Source organism: Actinia tenebrosa, unplaced genomic scaffold, assembly GCF_029948245.1.
Source record: "Actinia tenebrosa isolate PJP-AT-01 unplaced genomic scaffold, QUT_ActTen_1.0 PGA_scaffold11__36_contigs__length_13525064, whole genome shotgun sequence".
NCBI classification, from domain to species: domain Eukaryota; kingdom Metazoa; phylum Cnidaria; class Anthozoa; order Actiniaria; family Actiniidae; genus Actinia; species Actinia tenebrosa.
Window position 1 is genome coordinate 13,439,786 of NW_028292571.1, and position 18,738 is coordinate 13,458,523.

The 18,738-nt window shown below is 36.6% G+C and overlaps 1 protein-coding gene across 2 annotated transcripts; it reads left to right on the plus strand.

Annotated features, from left to right (window-relative positions):
- The first annotated feature begins 27 nt into the window (after positions 1-27).
- LOC116300909 (TBC1 domain family member 15) lies at positions 28-8,985 on the plus strand. 2 transcript variants are annotated; one of them, XM_089027391.1, is made up of 11 exons: positions 28-199; positions 749-1,137; positions 1,631-1,706; positions 1,867-2,110; positions 2,681-2,784; positions 3,696-3,763; positions 4,986-5,132; positions 5,241-5,331; positions 5,405-5,553; positions 7,214-7,355; positions 8,243-8,985. In XM_089027391.1, exons 2-11 carry the CDS (start codon positions 918-920, stop codon positions 8,373-8,375), a joined length of 1,374 nt encoding a protein of 457 aa, XP_088883517.1. In that variant the 5' UTR covers positions 28-199; positions 749-917; the 3' UTR covers positions 8,376-8,985. The 2 variants fall into 2 exon arrangements, with proteins under 2 accessions (XP_088883517.1, XP_031565739.1); XM_031709879.1 differs by having other exon boundaries at positions 839-1,137.
- The last annotated feature ends 9,753 nt before the right edge of the window (positions 8,986-18,738 follow it).

Below are 18,738 nucleotides of genomic sequence, written 5' to 3' on the forward strand. Positions count from 1 at the left end.
GCTAGACGTTTAGAACGTCACGCTACAAACACAGGACACGTCCATCATTTTGCAACAAAGATTGTTAAACGATTTTCGCCACAATTCTGTTATCAAATTCAACACCTCCTTTTGGTTTACACTCCTTTGGCTTCGGCAGTCCTGTTTACCAAATATTTAAGCAATCGGTTGAGCAGATCTGGAATTTCCAACGATTCTGGTGAGTACACGTTTTTGTTCATTGAGAAATCATTTGTGTATCAGAATGCGTATCAAATGTTATAGGTTTTTAGACACTCAAGCCGTTTGAATAATTAATTAACTCTTGACGAAGCTGTATTAAAAGATTTAGTTTGTAGGATTAAATAGCAAATCAAAGCATTATTCTTATAAAAAAGCCGCTCCTTTTGTCTCATTATCCGTATATTTGTATTACTTATATATAGAAAGTGTTGTAAGCATGCAGCATGCATGTTGACATAACGTGCTCAAAAATAAAAGTGAAGTAAGCTTTATTTCTTCTTAAAGCTAAACCTCGAAAGAGTCATGTGCTAACTGCTTCGAAATAATTAACTAATGAATCGACTACTATGATTTCGATAACTTTGGTTTGTGCTTTATTGGTCTAAAAGGATTGAAAATTGATGGTTTCGTTGCATTTTTAAGAGTAAGCTTCAAGAGCTCAGGAAACCAGGAAGACAAAACATCTAAGCATTAAACTACAATAAAAATTTGATTAAGTGTTGATTTTAAACTTTTTTAATTTCAGAACTGGAATTTTGTTTGATTTTTGGTGGTAATTGAAGTTGTCAAAAAAATTATCTAGAATAAGCAGTTGATTACAGCTTGTTTCCTGCAGATAAAACAAGTGCTGGATCAAGATTGTCTGCGTCAAAATTCATCATGTTAGTTGCGAATTAGCGAGCAGAACCCTCCATATGCTTGTGATGTCGCAGTCTCATCACCTTTCGTTGGAGTATGAGGTTGTCAATCAAGATTGCGCAGAAGGGTTTTGTCATGTGGAGATGAAGGAGATTGAGAGTCCTGTTCAAGTTAGCGAGAGAACGCATCCATTGCAAGGGGATGAATGGGACAAGATGATGGATCAGGATGGACGGATCATCAATGAAACAGCTCTGAGGAAAAGCATTTTTAAAGGTAAAATGAAGAAATTTATGATAAAGTTATGAGAATTAATAATGAAAATTGAAGAAGATTAATAAAGGTGGTCATGATGATAACATTAATGATGAGATGGCAAGATGCGTAGGCAGGGGGACCAAAGGGGGCCATGCCCCACCCTCCCACACTTCTTGGCAACAAAATTGTGTTTTGTGTTTTTTTCCCCCTAAGTTGTGCAAAATTAAACTCTAAAATGTAATGCAGGTTCTTAATATTGTTTTCCTTTTTTGGTTTGCGTTTTGGAGGCCCAAAAAAATAAGTATATTTTTAAATTTGAGCCCTCCCTTCAAAAAATATTGACAATGATCACTGCAAATGAGATGAACGATGATGATACTCAAATTTGATATCAGCTGGATGATATGCATGCTGTAAAGATAAGATGATGATGATAACAATAAATGAAGGGCCAGATTAATGCTTTATAACATTCATGCATCATATTGTTGAGAATGACTCTCTTTTCCAGGAAGTATAAGCAGTAACATCCGTGCCGAAGTCTGGCGCTTTCTTTTTGGTTTTTACCCATTTCTATCAACTACAAGGTAAAGAGCCTATATATATATCATAACTATACTCTTAAGGTAGCAACTTCACCAAAACTAATCCATATATGAAGCATTAAGACCTCCAACCCATCAATCCATCCACCCAAGTCACTGCAGACAACTCAATAGTCCTGCATAATTTTCCTTTTTTTTTCAGAGAAAGAAAAGTTCTGTTAGCTGAAAACTACTCTAAATACAAAGCTTACAAACAACGTTGGAAAGAGATGATCAAGACACAACATAACGATGCCAGTAATAATACTTTGCCAGCATATGTGAGGGAATGCCAGCAGAACCTTGATACAGATGACAATAACCGCAATACTGACTGTAGTAGTTCTGCGCCTTATCTTAATGACTTGGACGAACACCAACGTGAGTTCTTGGATATAACGGCAAAGGTAATTGTTGAGGCAATAAATACTTTACGCATGATGAAATATCAGTTATATGCTTGAACAGCACCCTTTGATGCACTGTCTACTGATTCTCGGCCGATTAAAGCCGTGGTCGACATTCCACCATTACTATGTTACTCCATGTTCCTAAAGAAACAATACTATGATGGCTGACAGTTGTTTCAAAAATGGCTAATTATTTTGCCTTATATTAGTACAGTTGGTAAACAAGGCATCTGGGATATTTTACTTTCAATACCATTGGCTGTCATAACAGAAGGGGGTTACACCAGCAGACTGTCTGAAAATTATTGCCTCAATCCTGCTCAAGGGGGGTTGGTTCAATCATCCCAAAAATATTGAGCAAGCAGTTCACCTGCGGAAAAAATATCCATAACCTCTGCTTTCAGAAAAGTAATGTTGACCAAATGCAAAAAATTGTGTCTAGGGGTAGTTACAAAAAAATTTTCTTCAAAATAAATTCCTGCACCCCCCCCTCCCTTCCAATCAACTAATGATCACTGCATCTATAATTGATTTTTCTTATGCAGCCGTTGCCTTGATCTCTTTCAGGTTGATGCTAGTAGACAGCATATAGACCTTGACAGTCTTAGTCACTCAATCAAAACTATAGACAAAGATGTTCCCCGCACAGACAGAGGGCACCCATATTACAGGTACATTATACAGTAACAACTAGTTCTATGCTGATCGTGTGAAGAACGGCATGAGGTACAATGCTTGCCATTCTATGTTCCAGGTTTGATTCTCAGCTGCAAGGATGTCTAGTGAACTCACTTACAGAAATACTCATCTATCCCAAACTCACCTAGTACATATAAAATCAAGTTGATCCTGTAATCCTGTAGAACTTATCAAAACCCAAAAATCTTGGAATGTGTCTTGGTTCTTAGCTCTTTTTACAAAATTGTTTATTTTAATCCAATAGACCAGTTTCGAATTCCAAATTACCGCTGTGTTCCTTGATTACAGACTCATTTGCACAGGGTTAGCCTCGTATCAGTGTTTAAATATTCACAAATACCAACAGTAAAGTAAAGAATGCACAACTTCAACAATACAAACATTTTGAAACTCGACGGACCTTGACTGGAACACATGAAAATTCAGCACAAACTCGAGGCTAACCCTGTGCAAATGAGTCTGTAATCAAGAAACACAGCGGTAATTTGGAATTCGAAAGGGGTCTATTGCTTTATACATCTCAAACTAACTTGGAAAGAAGCTGGTTAGCAAGCCTGTCACTTTAGTCACACGACTTTCCATGATAAAATGGAACTTGAAGCATTAAGTATGCTTACCACGCGTACATACTAATTTGGAACACTTGAATATAACTGACCAATCAGATACCAGTAAACTAGACAGTGATTGAACTGATAACAGTGTTAGCCAATCAGATTATCAAGTTCTCACACTCTTTTTATATGGATGTGCTATCTGATTGGCTGGTTCAAACAATTGTACTAAATGTCGCAATATGATTGGTTAATGATACTAGTTTATAAAAGTGGTACTAGTTGGTGTATCCACACAATAGTTATTTTCCTTTCCTGTTGAATTTCAGTGGAAATGGCAATCAAAACTTACTTGTGTTACGAGATATCCTTATAACTTATGCAGCATATCATAAAGGTTGGTATTCACAGGTGTTTAATACCTATTAATGCCTAGTAGGGCACCAAATATTGTAATGTATTCGTCACCTGCCTTTGGGTAAATCTTTAAATGAATAAATCAATCATAGTATGTCCATGATGCATTTTATTTTCATCGGTGATCAGACACTTCACACTTTGAAATAATCTAATTTCACAATAACTTACAATTTCTTGCGTGCTGATTGGTTATTTTTTATCATCAATAAGAGGACAAACAGATGAAGCTGAAGTCAGCGAGCGTGCCGTTGTTTGTTTTGATCACTAAAAATTAGAAATTTCTTGGTGTTTTTTGTTATCGTAAAAAATCAAAAAAGACATGAGTTTTTTATGAGTCTGTCCTCTTATTGATGACAAATTTCATCATCACATTACCGGCTATGCGTCATGAATCCACACTACTTTGACAATGTGATGACGCAATTTATTGTCAATGAGAGGACAGACACAAAAAATTGATGTCTATTTGTTAAATTGACCTACAAAAACTAAAAACTGCCCAGCAGGTGCTATCCACCAGAGATTAGGTACTCTATAAACGTGTGGTTCCAGAAAATTTCCAAACTCCATCATGAAGGAAATTTTAAAAAAGGTCCCCCCCTGGAATTTCCAATTTTCTTTCATATAAATCTTGTAATTTTTTTTCTTTGACCCCCTACCCACCTGGGGAATTTCCAATTTCCTCCATGGTGGGGTATGGATATTTTCTGGCACCACGCAATCATACATCATCATTACACAGGGTTCGTGCTACTCCTTGAAATCCTTGAAAAGCCCTGGAATTGAAAACACGTTTTTAAGGGCGCTTGAAAAGCCCTTGAAAAAAGGGGAAAACGTCAAAACTCCTGGAATATTCCTTGAATTTGTTATTTTAACTTTCCTTTTAAAATAAATAACGATTAAAATTGATAGAAGAGTTTCTGGTTGCTTGTTTACTGGTTGGTTGCGTGTCATGATCGTTTTTTATTGGTGGACGTGGCCCCGGCGGAATTAGCGGCACTGTCCTGCACTGTAACATTGAATCAATGTTTAAACCACGTTCTAATACAAAAAACTTTGTCCTTGAAAATCGAATTTTTGTGCATGAAAAGTGCTTAAAAAGTACTTTAATTTTGTAACGAAAATGTAGCACGAACCCTGATTACAAATTTGATTGAATAATAGAAATAATTTTGAATGTGATGTTGTTTTATCAATAGATGTTGGATATGCCCAAGGAATGAATGATATTCTCAGTAGATTCCTGGTAGTGCTGAAGTCAGAAGCTGAAGCGTATTTCTGTTTTGTAAACTACATGGATGCTGTGAAGGATGATTTCCTAGAATCAGGAATGATGAAGAAAATTGGTAACAATAAGTTAAATTGTGCTTTTTCCAGTTTTTCTTCTCATTCTTTCCCTCTTCCATTCTTTCGTTTATTGACTCAGACGCCTATGTTTTTATGATTCATTTCAGAGTTAGTCCAAAAGTTACTAAAGTTCATGGATGGCCAGTTAGAACAACATTTCTTCTCACACAACATGAGTGACCTGCTATTTGTTCACAGGTAGGTATGGCACACGTAAGGCGTGACACACGTATCACACACATGTATCATCATCATTTCATATATTTTTCAGATGGCTGATTCTCGGCTTCAAAAGAGAGTTCGCTTACGAAGACTCACTCAAACTGTTCGAAATCATGAGTAGTCAACATCTAGAGCTCCATTCAATGGAGGCTGAAAGAGAGCGAGAAAAACAACGACACAAGGAACGTGAAAAAGATGGTAAGCTCTTCACTTACTTGTTTTGGGAAGATAGATAGATTCCTTTGTTTAAACAGGGTAACTCTCTCGGTATTTACAAAACTGTACAAAAAACGTTTATCAATAGAGGCCCTAAAATAAGACAATAAAAAAATAATAATAATTAGCATATACCAACTTGTGTACTTCCTAAGAACGCGCGCGCTCATTGGTTAGTTTGAGGTGAATATTGTACGATATTCACCTCTGAATCTCGGAATATTGAGTCGGCAACAAAATGGCATCTGCCGGCAATCGTTTTGCTACAATTTCCGATGAGGAAATTGAAAAAATGAAAGTAAATGCCATTCCTATCAATACTAAAAAGGCAACGAAGTATGGCCTAAAAGTTTTGCTAAAAGTTTTGCTAAAAGTTTTGCGTGAATTTGTCACGCAAACTAAAAGTTTCTGTTTGTTTGTTTTTATTGAATTATTGTATATAAAAATAAGTTACTCTGTACACAAGTTGGTATATGCTAAAACAATTACCCGCGTCTCGGTAAACATTCCCCGATATTCACTTCGCCTATGGCGAATAATTGTTAAATATACAATGAAATTATGCTAAGATAAGTACTATGAATTCAGAAAGCAGAGCGACTCTATTCAACTATCCAATCAATAATGGTGCAAGTACACCTCGGATTTGATCCCTGGATAGACCCGGTATAACATGTGAGAAGAGTTCGTTAAGACTCTCCATTTCTTTGAAGGTTTCTTTCCGGATTTCTTTGGGTTTTCCCCCACCTGAACTACAACGTTCCATATGTTTATTAAGGCGGGTACCATAAAATTTATAAAATAATTTATGCCTTTATTTTTCGACGGGAAGAACATATTAGCCAGTTAAGGCAAGAAAGCTATCATTCCATGATTGGAATCATAAAGAAGTTATCTTTTTGGGGGGTAGAAAACCGGAAAAAAATCCTTGAAGCGCAGGAGAGAACCAACAAACAACTCTACTCACAAGGTTAGATGCAAATGAACGAATACTCCCATTTCGAGTTCGCCTTTGCTAAGCCTTAGCCTGGATTGTGTACAAATGTGTTCTTTTCTTTTATTAAGGTCCATTGTATAGTAAGGAATGTACGCACTACGGAACAATACGAGTTGATTAAAATGCCACGGGTTTTGGTTGAATAGCTGAATATTATGACCCACAAACGAGAGTAAGGCCCCGTCCACACGTATCCAGAAATTTTTGTATCCGCAGTTTTATTTTTGCGGATACGAAAATGTTCGCGTCCACACACAGCGTATTCGAATCGTTTTCGAATCGTTTTCACTGTCCACACGTATCCGGAAATTTCTTGATCCACCCTAATGCACGCTAGTGCCTAGTCCCTTTGACGGATAGTTTTCCTTATTAAGCATGCGCAAAATCGTGTTTACGTCAGCGTATTCGAAAATTTGCGGATACGACGGCCACACGTATCCGTATTCGGAGCGTATTCGAAAATTTCCGGATACGGATACAAAAATTTCCGGACACGTGTGGACGCAACCCGTATCCGCAAAAAAAAATTTGCGGATACAAAAATTTCCGGATACGTGTGGACGGGACCTAAGGCTGAGCAACAGAGAACTCGAAACTGGAGTATCAATGAACGTAAACAAACTTTATTCTCGCTTTGTTTCGTAGGTGGAGAGTTCCAAACCGAGCTAGTAGGACTGGATAAGGAATATACTTTTGACTTATTCATCTGCTTGGCTATCCTTCGGCAGTATCGTGGGCTGTTTCTAAATTGTACCGAGGTGTCGTTTGTCTACAACACTATTAATAGGTGTGTTTTTGGGTACATATATCCTTATTTCAATAAAGTTAGTCACCAAAATCCTAGAAAGCTGTGATCGCTGAGAAACATGGGAAATGTTTTATATCCAACAAGTAAAGCTTTTGACACAACCTGAACTGCAGCAGTTGAGGATGCTCAGAGGAGGTGAACTTGTAACTGGTAGAAGATCTCAGGTCCATCAACAGTTATCAAGCGATTGAAACATGTAAAATGTATCTACCCATAATCCTTGTTGGTCTCAGCTTTGTAGCTTTTCAGGTGACTAGCTTTATTGAAATAAGTGCATCCGTGAAATAGTACTAACTATTTAGTACAAAATAGCACCAATGAAACAATAGGGACGTTTGCACGATGGCGTCATTGACCTCTACTACCAGACTCCCTTGCACACTTTCTTTTGTTTATGAGGGAATACGAAAATGAGAAAGAAAATTCGCGAAGCATCTTGGTAATTGGAGTCAAAATGACGCCATCATGCAAACGTCCTATTGAAAGCAAAAGAAATAGATGTGTTTAGTGCTATTTCGTTAATGGAGGAGAATGGTTAGGAAAACTATTGTTATCAGGTCTTTGTGAGAGGAAATGAGATGAGACGAAATAGGATGAGAAAAATAAGACAAGAAAAGTGAGAAAACAAGGAATAACACAAAGGAAAAGACAACATAAGGGTAAAAAAAGAGAAGAAAGAAAGAAAAAAGAGAGAAAAAAGAAGACGAAAAAGAGTAAAAGGAGAGTAAAAGAGAAGGGGAAGACAGTAAAGGACAATAATTCTTCAATCTTTGTGCTTTTCAAATTTGGCAACTTGTGTTGTAGACCTACCACGCCCGCAAGACTAATTACACACTCAATTAACTTGATCTTTTTCCTGTCCACAGTTTATCAATGAAGATGGATTTGAATACGATTTTGTTAAAAGCGGAGGAACTGTTCTTTCAATACTGTCGTAAGTCTGTCATCGACTGTTTTGAGGTCTTGGATACGACCAATCATTTTCAAAAAGGACGCTAGTCTTTAGGTAGCGACTTGAAGTGACATTTGATCGGTTTTTTTCTTAACAACCTGTCGTAAGTTAGTCGTACGTTAGTCGTGAGTTAGTCGTAAGTAGGTATTGATACCACATGTCGCACGACAGTCTGCTTATATACGATATACATCTCGTAAGGCAGTCGAGATTGACCAATATATCATAAATTAGTCGTGACTGCATTTCGTAATGCAGTCGTGCCATTTCGTAAGGCAGTCGTGCCATCTCGATCGTAAGGCAATCGTGCCATTTCGTAAGGCAGTCGTGCCATTTCATAAGAGTCGTGCTATTTCATAAGAGAGTCGTGCCATTTCGTAAGAGAGTCGTGCCATTTCGTAAGAGAGTCGTGCCATTTCGTAAGAGAGTCGTGCCATTTCGTAGGCAGATGTGCCTAGAGTAGTATACAAACATGACAGTCCTTTCTATCGTTTTCCTTCTCCATCTGATGTCATCAGAGGATTCATAAAGACCACCCCTCCCCTCCCCCATCAGACGTTTCATGGTATATTTTCAGAACCGGAGCTTGCAAATGGTGGTGCAATAGTGCTAGCGTGATAACGTTTATCAACCGAAAATAAACGTCGGTCCTGATAATTCCGCGTGTATCCTAGTATGACGTCACAGTTGTTGGCTATTCGTGGTGCCATCGGCTGGTCTAATAATAGATGACTTCCCCGATGCAAGGGGAGGGTTGGGCTCAATTTTCTGATAAGCTTGGTTCTTAATAGGCCCCTTGCAGCACGTCGGAATGCAGTTCAAATTGGGGGACATAACATTAGGTTCTCAATTCTTTTGTTTTGTTTTCCAAATTGAGCTGCTTTGATACCACATGCAAGGGGTCTATATACCGACGGAAGCCAACGCAACTCCACGCTATTCTATATTTTTACTATAATAAGAAGCGAAGCAAGCGCAAGAGGACGGATTTTGTTTTTCTTAAGTTGGCTTGCGATTGGGTGCTTGTTCTTGCGTCACTAGCGAGAACCATGCTCTAGTGATTGGTCTCACCTTACAGTGGCGGATCCAGGGGGGGTAATGTAGGTGACTAGTCACCCTCCTTTTGCTCAAATTTCTCAGTATATCGTTAGTAACATTCACCCTCATTTTGCTTAAATTTCTCAGTATATCGTTAGTAACAGTCACCCCTTTTTCTCGAGTTCCTGTTAAAACCTTTGTAATAGTCACCCCCCTTCTAAAATTCCTGGATGCCCCCCTGCCTTATGTTTTATACTTTGACAGGAGACAACAATCGAGTCTGTTTTTCATGACAATCTGGATATTTTATTGACAATGATGACCTGTTTTTCTTTTGAGACTTTGGGACCGATAGATTACTTGTAACATATGGATATTTGTATCTATTTATCTGTAAAAATATATTGGAATTAATAGGAATCTTTAACGATGAATTTTACACTTTACAAGAATACCAAAAAATTAAAAGATCTACAGTGAAACATCCTTTAAAGTCGTTAATATCGGTTTCGTACTCATGTCGATAAGTGTTCGGTGCATTTTCGTGTTTTTCCGAACATGCGTTCTTCGCAATGTCGTGATATATTGTCCACAAGTGTTCGGTGCATTTTCGTGTTTTTCCGAACATATGCACTGCGTTTTTAACGATATCATGAGTTTCGACAAGTGTTCGGTGCATTATCGCGCTCTCTGAACATACGCAGTGCGTCCACAAGTGTTCGGTGCATTTTCGTGTTTTTCCGAACATGCGCACTGCAGTCTTCGCAATGTCATATATTGCCTTAAAGTGTTCGGTGCATTTTCGTGCAGTGCGTTTCCCACCACGTCATCAGTGTCGAGCGTTCGGCTGTTGTTCGTGTTTATCCGAACTTGCGCAGTAATCTCAAAATTCTTCTCTCAACGAAATAAAAATCACACACAACAGCAAAATAAAGAAAATAACAGAAACTACCACACATTTTATGAGCTTAATAGAAAGTCTTTGACCATGGTAAGCTCTTTGGTCGTTCTCCTCTCCTTGGATTTGATTGACAGTTAGCTCGATGTCAACTTGTACATCATCAGAGGAGCACTGATCGGTACATACCTCGTCGTGATGTCCATCAACGCTCGCGTTTGTAGAAGCTGGTCGTGAAGGAGTCGTTGATGTTCCTGAGAAGAGAGAAGCACTGCGCGAAGGATTGGTTTGAATAATTTCATCACTGGAAAAATGTTCTTGAAACTGCTCACACGCGCACGGTGCTGGTATGTGAGTACGTCGACTTTGATAACTCTGGCTTACTGAGTTATAACAGCTATCGTTGTCAGATCTGCGCTTGCTCGGGCCGTTATGGATACCCACATATTCCTGCGTGAGAGGACACACGACGCCTTTTCTCTGAGCAGTGGTTTTATTAAGTACAGCAGTTCTCAGGTCTTGGTTTGATAGCATGCTGGTTCTTGTCGAAGGGTGGATAAGCCGTGCTGCAGATCCAGGAACATTTATGCGGCTTGCCGATTGGAAATCCTTTTCACAACCAATGGAATGAATTCGTCGTCTGCCATCCGAAGACAAGCATTCTTGGACCACAATCTCGGGTACAGACGATGAACGCTGACTTTCCCGCGGCATTTTGGGCTCAAACAAAGTACTTTGTGAGTCGTCGAAAACCTTGTGATACCTCCCAATCCACTGCATAGCGTAGGACTCCGGTTCTTCATGTTCTTCGTATCTTTGTGCGTCCCTAGTATTTTCTGAACCCGGTCGACTTCTAGATCGGTAGTTTCCATCAAAACTCTCCGACAAAGAAGGATTTGCAACAAGAGCACGTTCGGACTTGGCTTTTACTCTACGGTTGTTTAAACCCCTCGAAGGAGGGTAAAAATGAGTAGGCAAAAGTTCTCCCGCAATTCCAGACGGACTTTTGAAATTGGAAAACAAACTGGTCTCTGAAGGTCCATCTTTTGAATTTGCAAGTCCTGCATCTAGAGACTGTGCTCTGTTAGGTGCTTGATATTGACTGTCTTTACTATAGCGATCAAGTTCCTGTTCCGATACGCATCGTCGTCTTCGTGGAGGTTTTCGATGTCTTTCTCTTAAAACTCTTTTGAGCAGAAATGCTTCTATCACAGCATCTGGATCAACTACTTGACCAAAGCTAAAAAGCTCTTGGTCATCTGTGTATGCATTAGGACTGAACTCGACACCACTTGAGAAACCCGTAAGGCCTGATTGCTGTGAGAGAGACGCATACGAAGACTTTCTTTCAGATAAGTTTATTTGTTCTTCATCTTCGTATTCATCGTCTCCGCAGAATCCATCGCTGACTACGTTCTTTTTTCGTCCAGAGTTTTTCTTTTTCCTAAGACGACGAATTTTTGCCGGTTCGATATTTTGGTCAAATGCACAAGCACTGTCTTCCTTGGGTACGTGTTCCCTCGCATGTAGTGTTGAATGTTTACAATCCTCTAAGTTTTCAAATCGCTTAATGCATTCCTTTATGTCCATGGCCGGTTCGATATTTTGGTCAAATGCACAAGCACTGTCTTCCTTGGGTACGTGTTCCCTCGCAGGTAGTGTTGAATGTTTATAATCCTCTAAGTTTTCAAATCGCTTAAGGTTTTCCTTTATGTCCATGGCCATGGCCAGTTAATGGATAAATATAAACCAGAAGCTTCGTCTCGTTTAACTGCGGCTGTCCGCACACTTCGGGAAATCAATCGAAAGATTTGGCGTTTTTTGGACAAGAAATTTAAGCTTATCAAAGATGCATAGCGAACGAGTTGGTTGACTATCCTCAAGTTTATACAATCATTTATTGTATCATTCTCACTAAAGACAGAATGCAAGGTAGTATCGTCAACGACGTCCAAACTGATCTGCAGTGCTCCAACATGGTTCTTGTGATTGTAACCGCTTTTCACGCTATAAACACACAAGAGGACTCAAGACCTTTGACGTCACAGTTATTTTTGATCGGGCTGCAACTCACATCCGGTGTCTAATATTACAAAATGAGGACCGTTGCATTACGCAATGTATTTTATTATCATTATTGCCATTGTTGTGTTTTGGTGATAAGTTGTCTTAGTTGTCAATATCATTACTATTACTATTATTATTACTATAATCATTATTATTGTAATCATAATAATTATTGTAATTAGTATTATCCTTATCATTATTATTCTTACTATAATTATTATTATCAATTCTTATTATCATTATTATTATTATTATCATTATTATCATTATTATTATCATATACACATGGCGTCTGGAGGTGAGGACGTGTCTTCTAGCTCTGGGGTGCTCTTTAATTTTTCTGTTGTTAATTGACCCTGAAAGAAAATGTCAAGGAAAGGAAAACGAACGAAATGGACAGAGGGAATGAACAGAGATGTTTTAGAATGTAAGGAAAGAGCATTCAAAATAATATCTTCGAAGGATCCACCGCTTAACCAAAATGGCCGAAAGAAAGGCTACAGGGAGTAACTGCATTTTTTGATGTAAGAGTATCGCATGTTAATTCCAAGAGCAACCAAACCAAATCCACTTCTACAATCTTCAAGGATCAAGAAAGCGAAAAAAAGAGAAAGTACCAGCAAAGAGTAATCGATGTCGATATGGGAACTTTTACGCCCTTAGTTTTTGGTACAAATGGAGGGATGGGGGCAGAATGCCAGATTTTTCTAAAGCACCTTACTGAGAAATTAACCAAGAAGACAGGGGACACATATGCAAGTACTATAACATGGATTAGAACTCGATTATCTTTTGAAATAATTAAGTCAGTACACATGTGTGTCAGGGGGACAAGAACCCCTTTTTTTATGGACAACGAATTCTTGAATGACTTTAATCTTAACGCCAATGTAGCGGAAATTTAGAAATATTTAGATTTTAATGATAAATGTATAGTTTTAATATAGTATTATATCAGTGTGAAGAGCTGGACTCGTGTTTTGAGCTATTAATTTATTTTACAAATATGTTTTCATAGATAAATAAGTAAATATTATATATATTTGTTATTTTATATTCATAATCTCTCCTTTTTTTGTTTCGGCCCTCAGGCCGAAACAGTCACTACATTCGGTTTGCCGGCCCATAATAGTCTCCGTGCGTGTCATTTAGCTGTCAGAGTTTTGGACCTAATCCAATCGTATGCCGTTTCTATCATAAGCAATGGAAAAATGTAAAACATTTCACCATGCGGAGTATTTGGAAGAGTTGCGGTGAATCTTCTCTGAGGTAGTTGTGTAGACTATATTATGCCCTTTCGCATGACGCCATTTTTTGGAAAAAAATATATTATTGATTAACCCTACGACAATGCGTATTTTATTACTAAGTCAGTATCTAGGTCCAAGTTGCCAACTAGGTAAGTCATTGAAAAGTTATCCAAAAGCTTTTGTGATTGTGCGGCAACAGTCTCAGCTACCTGTGAGCATAAGCTGAGAAAACTGGTGAGTTTATCTATGTAACTAACAGTTGATGCATATATATTTTGTGAAGCAAGCTTCCGATATGTTGTAGCTTCGTGCGCATCTGAGGACATGTTTTTGGTATCAGCTATTATTTAAACTAGGTCCTATAAACAAACAGTGCGTACTTTACAACTTTAAAGATAGAAGTCTAAAATCATCAGTTTTCATTTATTAATACTCTGATTTAAAGTATAATTTCTTGGATTCGGTATTATTTTTGAAGCACCAAAAGATGTAAATTTTTGAAGCACCAAAAGATGTAAATTTTTGAAGCACCAAAAGATGTAAATTTTTGAAGCACCAAAAGATGTAAATTTTGAGTAGATTGGTGACGGCGCACTGGTCAAAGACAAGCCTTGTATCTTTTCGTTCGAATTGAGACTTTCGCATTTTCTTCAAGCTACGATGTAAGAGCTAAATACATTTACCATAAATGTCAAAGAGCAGAATGAAGGTTTAAAAAGTATCCTACATTCAACATAGCGCGTACAGTAATGCTCATGTGCCAAAATATTTTGCAACAAGTACTCTGCTCTCTGCGATCAGTACTCAATCATTGTTTATATCTATTGTCGGATCTCTCATTCGTTCGGCGAGACGTTATATTTACGTACGTTGCCCTGTTTTCCCCCAAAACACTACGATGTTTCAAAGCAAGAACCACTAAAATCTCCAAAAAACTTAATTACGATGTATTTCGTCCAAGAGAATTTTATAACAAATGTTTCCATCGAAATTTGCGTAAGACTTTGCAACGTGAAAGCGTACCGCGAGATCGCTCTTGTCTGCCATTTCCAGAAGACCCAATCATTACCACAGCAAGACCAATATTCTTTATTCAGCAATGCCACACAATAAATAAATAACGGGCCGAAACATCATCGCTTTCGAAGCGATATAGGCTTGTTTATAATTATAGCAATAGTCTTATCACGTCTCATATAATGAATTATTAGTTAATTATTATTGTCAATAAAGTTATTATATTATTATTATCATTATCATCATTATCATTATTATTATTATTATTGCTATAATCATTATTGTCATTATTATTATTATCAATATTATTATTATTATTAATATTATCATTATTATTATTATCATTATGATGTACATAACTGTGATATTATTATTATTATTATTATTATTATTATTATTATTATTATTATTATTATTATTAGTGGTATCGATTTTCATTGTTATATATATTTTAGAAAACGTATTCAATGACGTTTAATGCTCGTGTCTTGGGCCAACGGTAACCAAGCAATCTGCTAGGTTGAATACGCGCCTAGTTCATCTGGTATTTACAAACGAACCGAACTAACGTTATCACCATCATAATCATATCATCATCATCATTGTTCATAACCATTATCATCATCAGAATTATCATTATCATCATCATCATTATTATCGTCATCATCATCATGGCAGACCAACAGCTGCAATATGATTACAATAATAATGATTATAATAATAATAATAGTAATGCTCATCATCATTATTATCGTCATCATCATCATAATCATCATCACTATCATCATTATCATCATCATAATCACCATCACTATCATCATCATCACTATCATCATTATCATCATCATAATCACCATCACTATCATCATCATCACTATCATCATTATCATCATCACTATCATCATCATGTATCATCATTATCACCATCATCATGTATCATCATCATGTATCATCATCATGTATCATCATCATGTATCATCATGTATCATCATCATGTATCATCATCATGTATCATCATTGTCATGTATCATCATGTATCATCATCATGTATCATCATCATGTATCGTCATCATCATCATCATCACTATCATCATTATCACCATCATCATGTATCATCATCATGTATCATCATGTATCATCTTCATGTATCATCATCATGTATCATCATCATGTATCATCATCATGTATCGTCATCATCATCATCATCACTATCATCATTATCACCATCATCATGTATCATCATGTATCATCTTCATGTATCATCATCATGTATCATCATCATGTATCATCATCATGTATCGTCATCATCATCATCATCATCATCACTATCATCATCATGTATCATCATGTATCATCATCATGTATCATCATGTATAATCTTCATGTATCATGTATCATCATCATGTATCATCATCATGTATCGTCATCATCATCATCATCACTATCATCATCATGTATCATCATGTATCATCATCATGTATCATCATCATGTATCATCATCATGTATCATCATGTATCATCTTCATGTATCATCATGTATCATCATCATGTATCGTCATCATCATCATCATCACTATCATCATTATATATATTTACAAGGATAGAAATGATTCTTTTTAAAAGTTTTTAAATAAAACGTTTTCGACTGTGAAAACATTATTATTATTATTATTGATAATTCGATAAGTATTATCCTTTGTATTGTTATTATCTTTATAATTGTTATCCTTGTATTTTTCGTAATCATTGCATTTTATGATTACTATAATAATTATTACGTAGACTTGCGAGTTGGAGTGGTCTCTGGCTCCTTACATGGAACTGCTCTTCAGTATTTTTGTTATCTTAGCTTTTTCATTTTTCATTTTATTATTATTTTTTAACATTATTTTATGATAGAGCGATGGTACTTAATCCGTGAAATAAAAGCAAAATAGTTATTAACTAATAGTCGCAATTTAGTGCCTATTTAGACGATATCACTCAAGTGAATCAACTTATATATGAATACACAGGAGACATCAAATACACAAGAAACATGTTAGTCATTGATAGTCATAGTATTGATGAACAAATGACTAACATGTTTCTTGTGTATTTCTCCTGTGTATTCATATGTAGATTGATTCACTTGACTAAATATCCACTAAATTGCGAATATTAGTCAATAACTATTTTGTTTTTATTTCACGGATTAAGTACCATCGCTCTATTGACATTTATTCGATTATTGGCTTTCCTTTCTTCATTTCTTCATGTTGGGAGTCTGACATTATCATGATGATGTTTATTTCAACTTTATTTCAATTTCAACTTCACGAATACAGAATATTGCGGGCATGAATAGTCTAAGCAAATATCTGCATGACTGATTTTACAAAGATGTAAACAAATTTAACAATTGTACAGACGTTTCACAATCTCAAAGTTCCGTGAAATAATAATAATAATAATAATAATTATAATTATAATTATAATAATAATAATTATAATAATAATTATAATAATAATAATTATTATATATATATATATATATTTTTTTTTCATTATCATAGTCAGCAGTACTGTCATTATCATTATCATCATCATCATCCAATTCATTATTGTTACTAATACTTATTTCTTGGCCTCGTAAGATTTAAAATCTAAAGTTAAATGTAAGCGTATTTGTTATCCAGTATTCAAGGATGAATACCCTCAGAACATCCGGTATAAAAAAACGCCAACGTCTATTATTAGTGGTTAAGTGTCGTTTTCCAAATTAAGGCATTCTACGTAATATCGCTCAAAAGTTACTGAAGCTTCTTCGACTTCCTCTTTTACCTTAAGACTTCCGTTGGCTATAAACGACCTCTTGCTAAGAAATAAAAATGGCCAAGGAATACGTGTTACCACGATACTCCAGTTTCCAATTCTTTCTCTTTGTTCAGAATATTCATGTGCAGTGGCGAATGCAGGGGGGTCGAAAGGGTCCACGGAACCCCCCTTGAAAGTTTGATCTTTTAGGTAATAGAAATATGTCTTATATAAATTTTAATAAAAAAATATTAGTAGTTTTGCGTTGGGTCGTGTTATTATAGCTTGGTCCGTTACTAGTTAGGTGATTAGAGCCAATTTTTTTGTCAAACATCGACTAAACAAAAGAGAATTATACACAGTTTAAGAAACGGAACCCCCCCTTTGAAAAATCCTGGATGCGTCACTAATGTGTTACAGATAGGGTCTGTCGAATTCCAAACTGTTTGTATTGTTAGTTGCACAGTCTTTACTTTACCGTTGGTATTTGTGAATATTTAGACACTGATTCAAGGCGAACCCTGAGTAAATGAGTCTGCAATCAAGGAACGCAGCGGTTGTGTACGAATTATTATTCCTGGAGTATTGTAAGAAAATATATTATATTTATAGATTTAATCTTACAGTCAAACAACCTCAAGCGTGAACACGTAGAGGTCATTAATGACTTTATTTTTGGATTCTTGATTTCATTATTCGATAATTCATTAATGACCTCTACGTGTTCACGCTTGAGGTGGTTTGACTGTAAAATACAAAAAAATATGAATTAGTGTCGTCATTAGAGCTATCTTCGTACGAGTGGGAAACGATACGACAAATTCGTAACCGTACTGTATCTTATCGTTTAGTTAGATAATTGTCTATCTCAAATCATGCGTTCTGATTGGCTAATCTACTAGTGGTCTATTGATGATAGCCTACTAGTAGCGAAAAGTGCCGGCTTTGAAAGCCAAAGATTTAAGTTAACTTTAATTCAAGACTTGTTTGCATCTATATATTTGACCGACTAGTTGGAATTGACTAAAACAATTAGTCCTCTCGCCTTCATGGGCTATGAGTCAATAACCCATTCGGGCTCGAGGACTAATTGCTAAGTGGACCATGTAAGTGCTGTAAGTCAGTACCGTATGTTTCCCACTCATACTATGATGATCATTCTAAGAAGCCATCCAAATGTCATGGCATGTCGTACCGTGTACGTGCTGTAAGTCAGTACCGTACGTTTCCCACTCATACTATGATGATCATTCTAGGAAGCCATTTCAATGTTACGGCATGTCGTACCGTGTAAGTGCTGTAAGTCAGTTCCGTACGTTTCCCACTCATACGATAACCATTCTA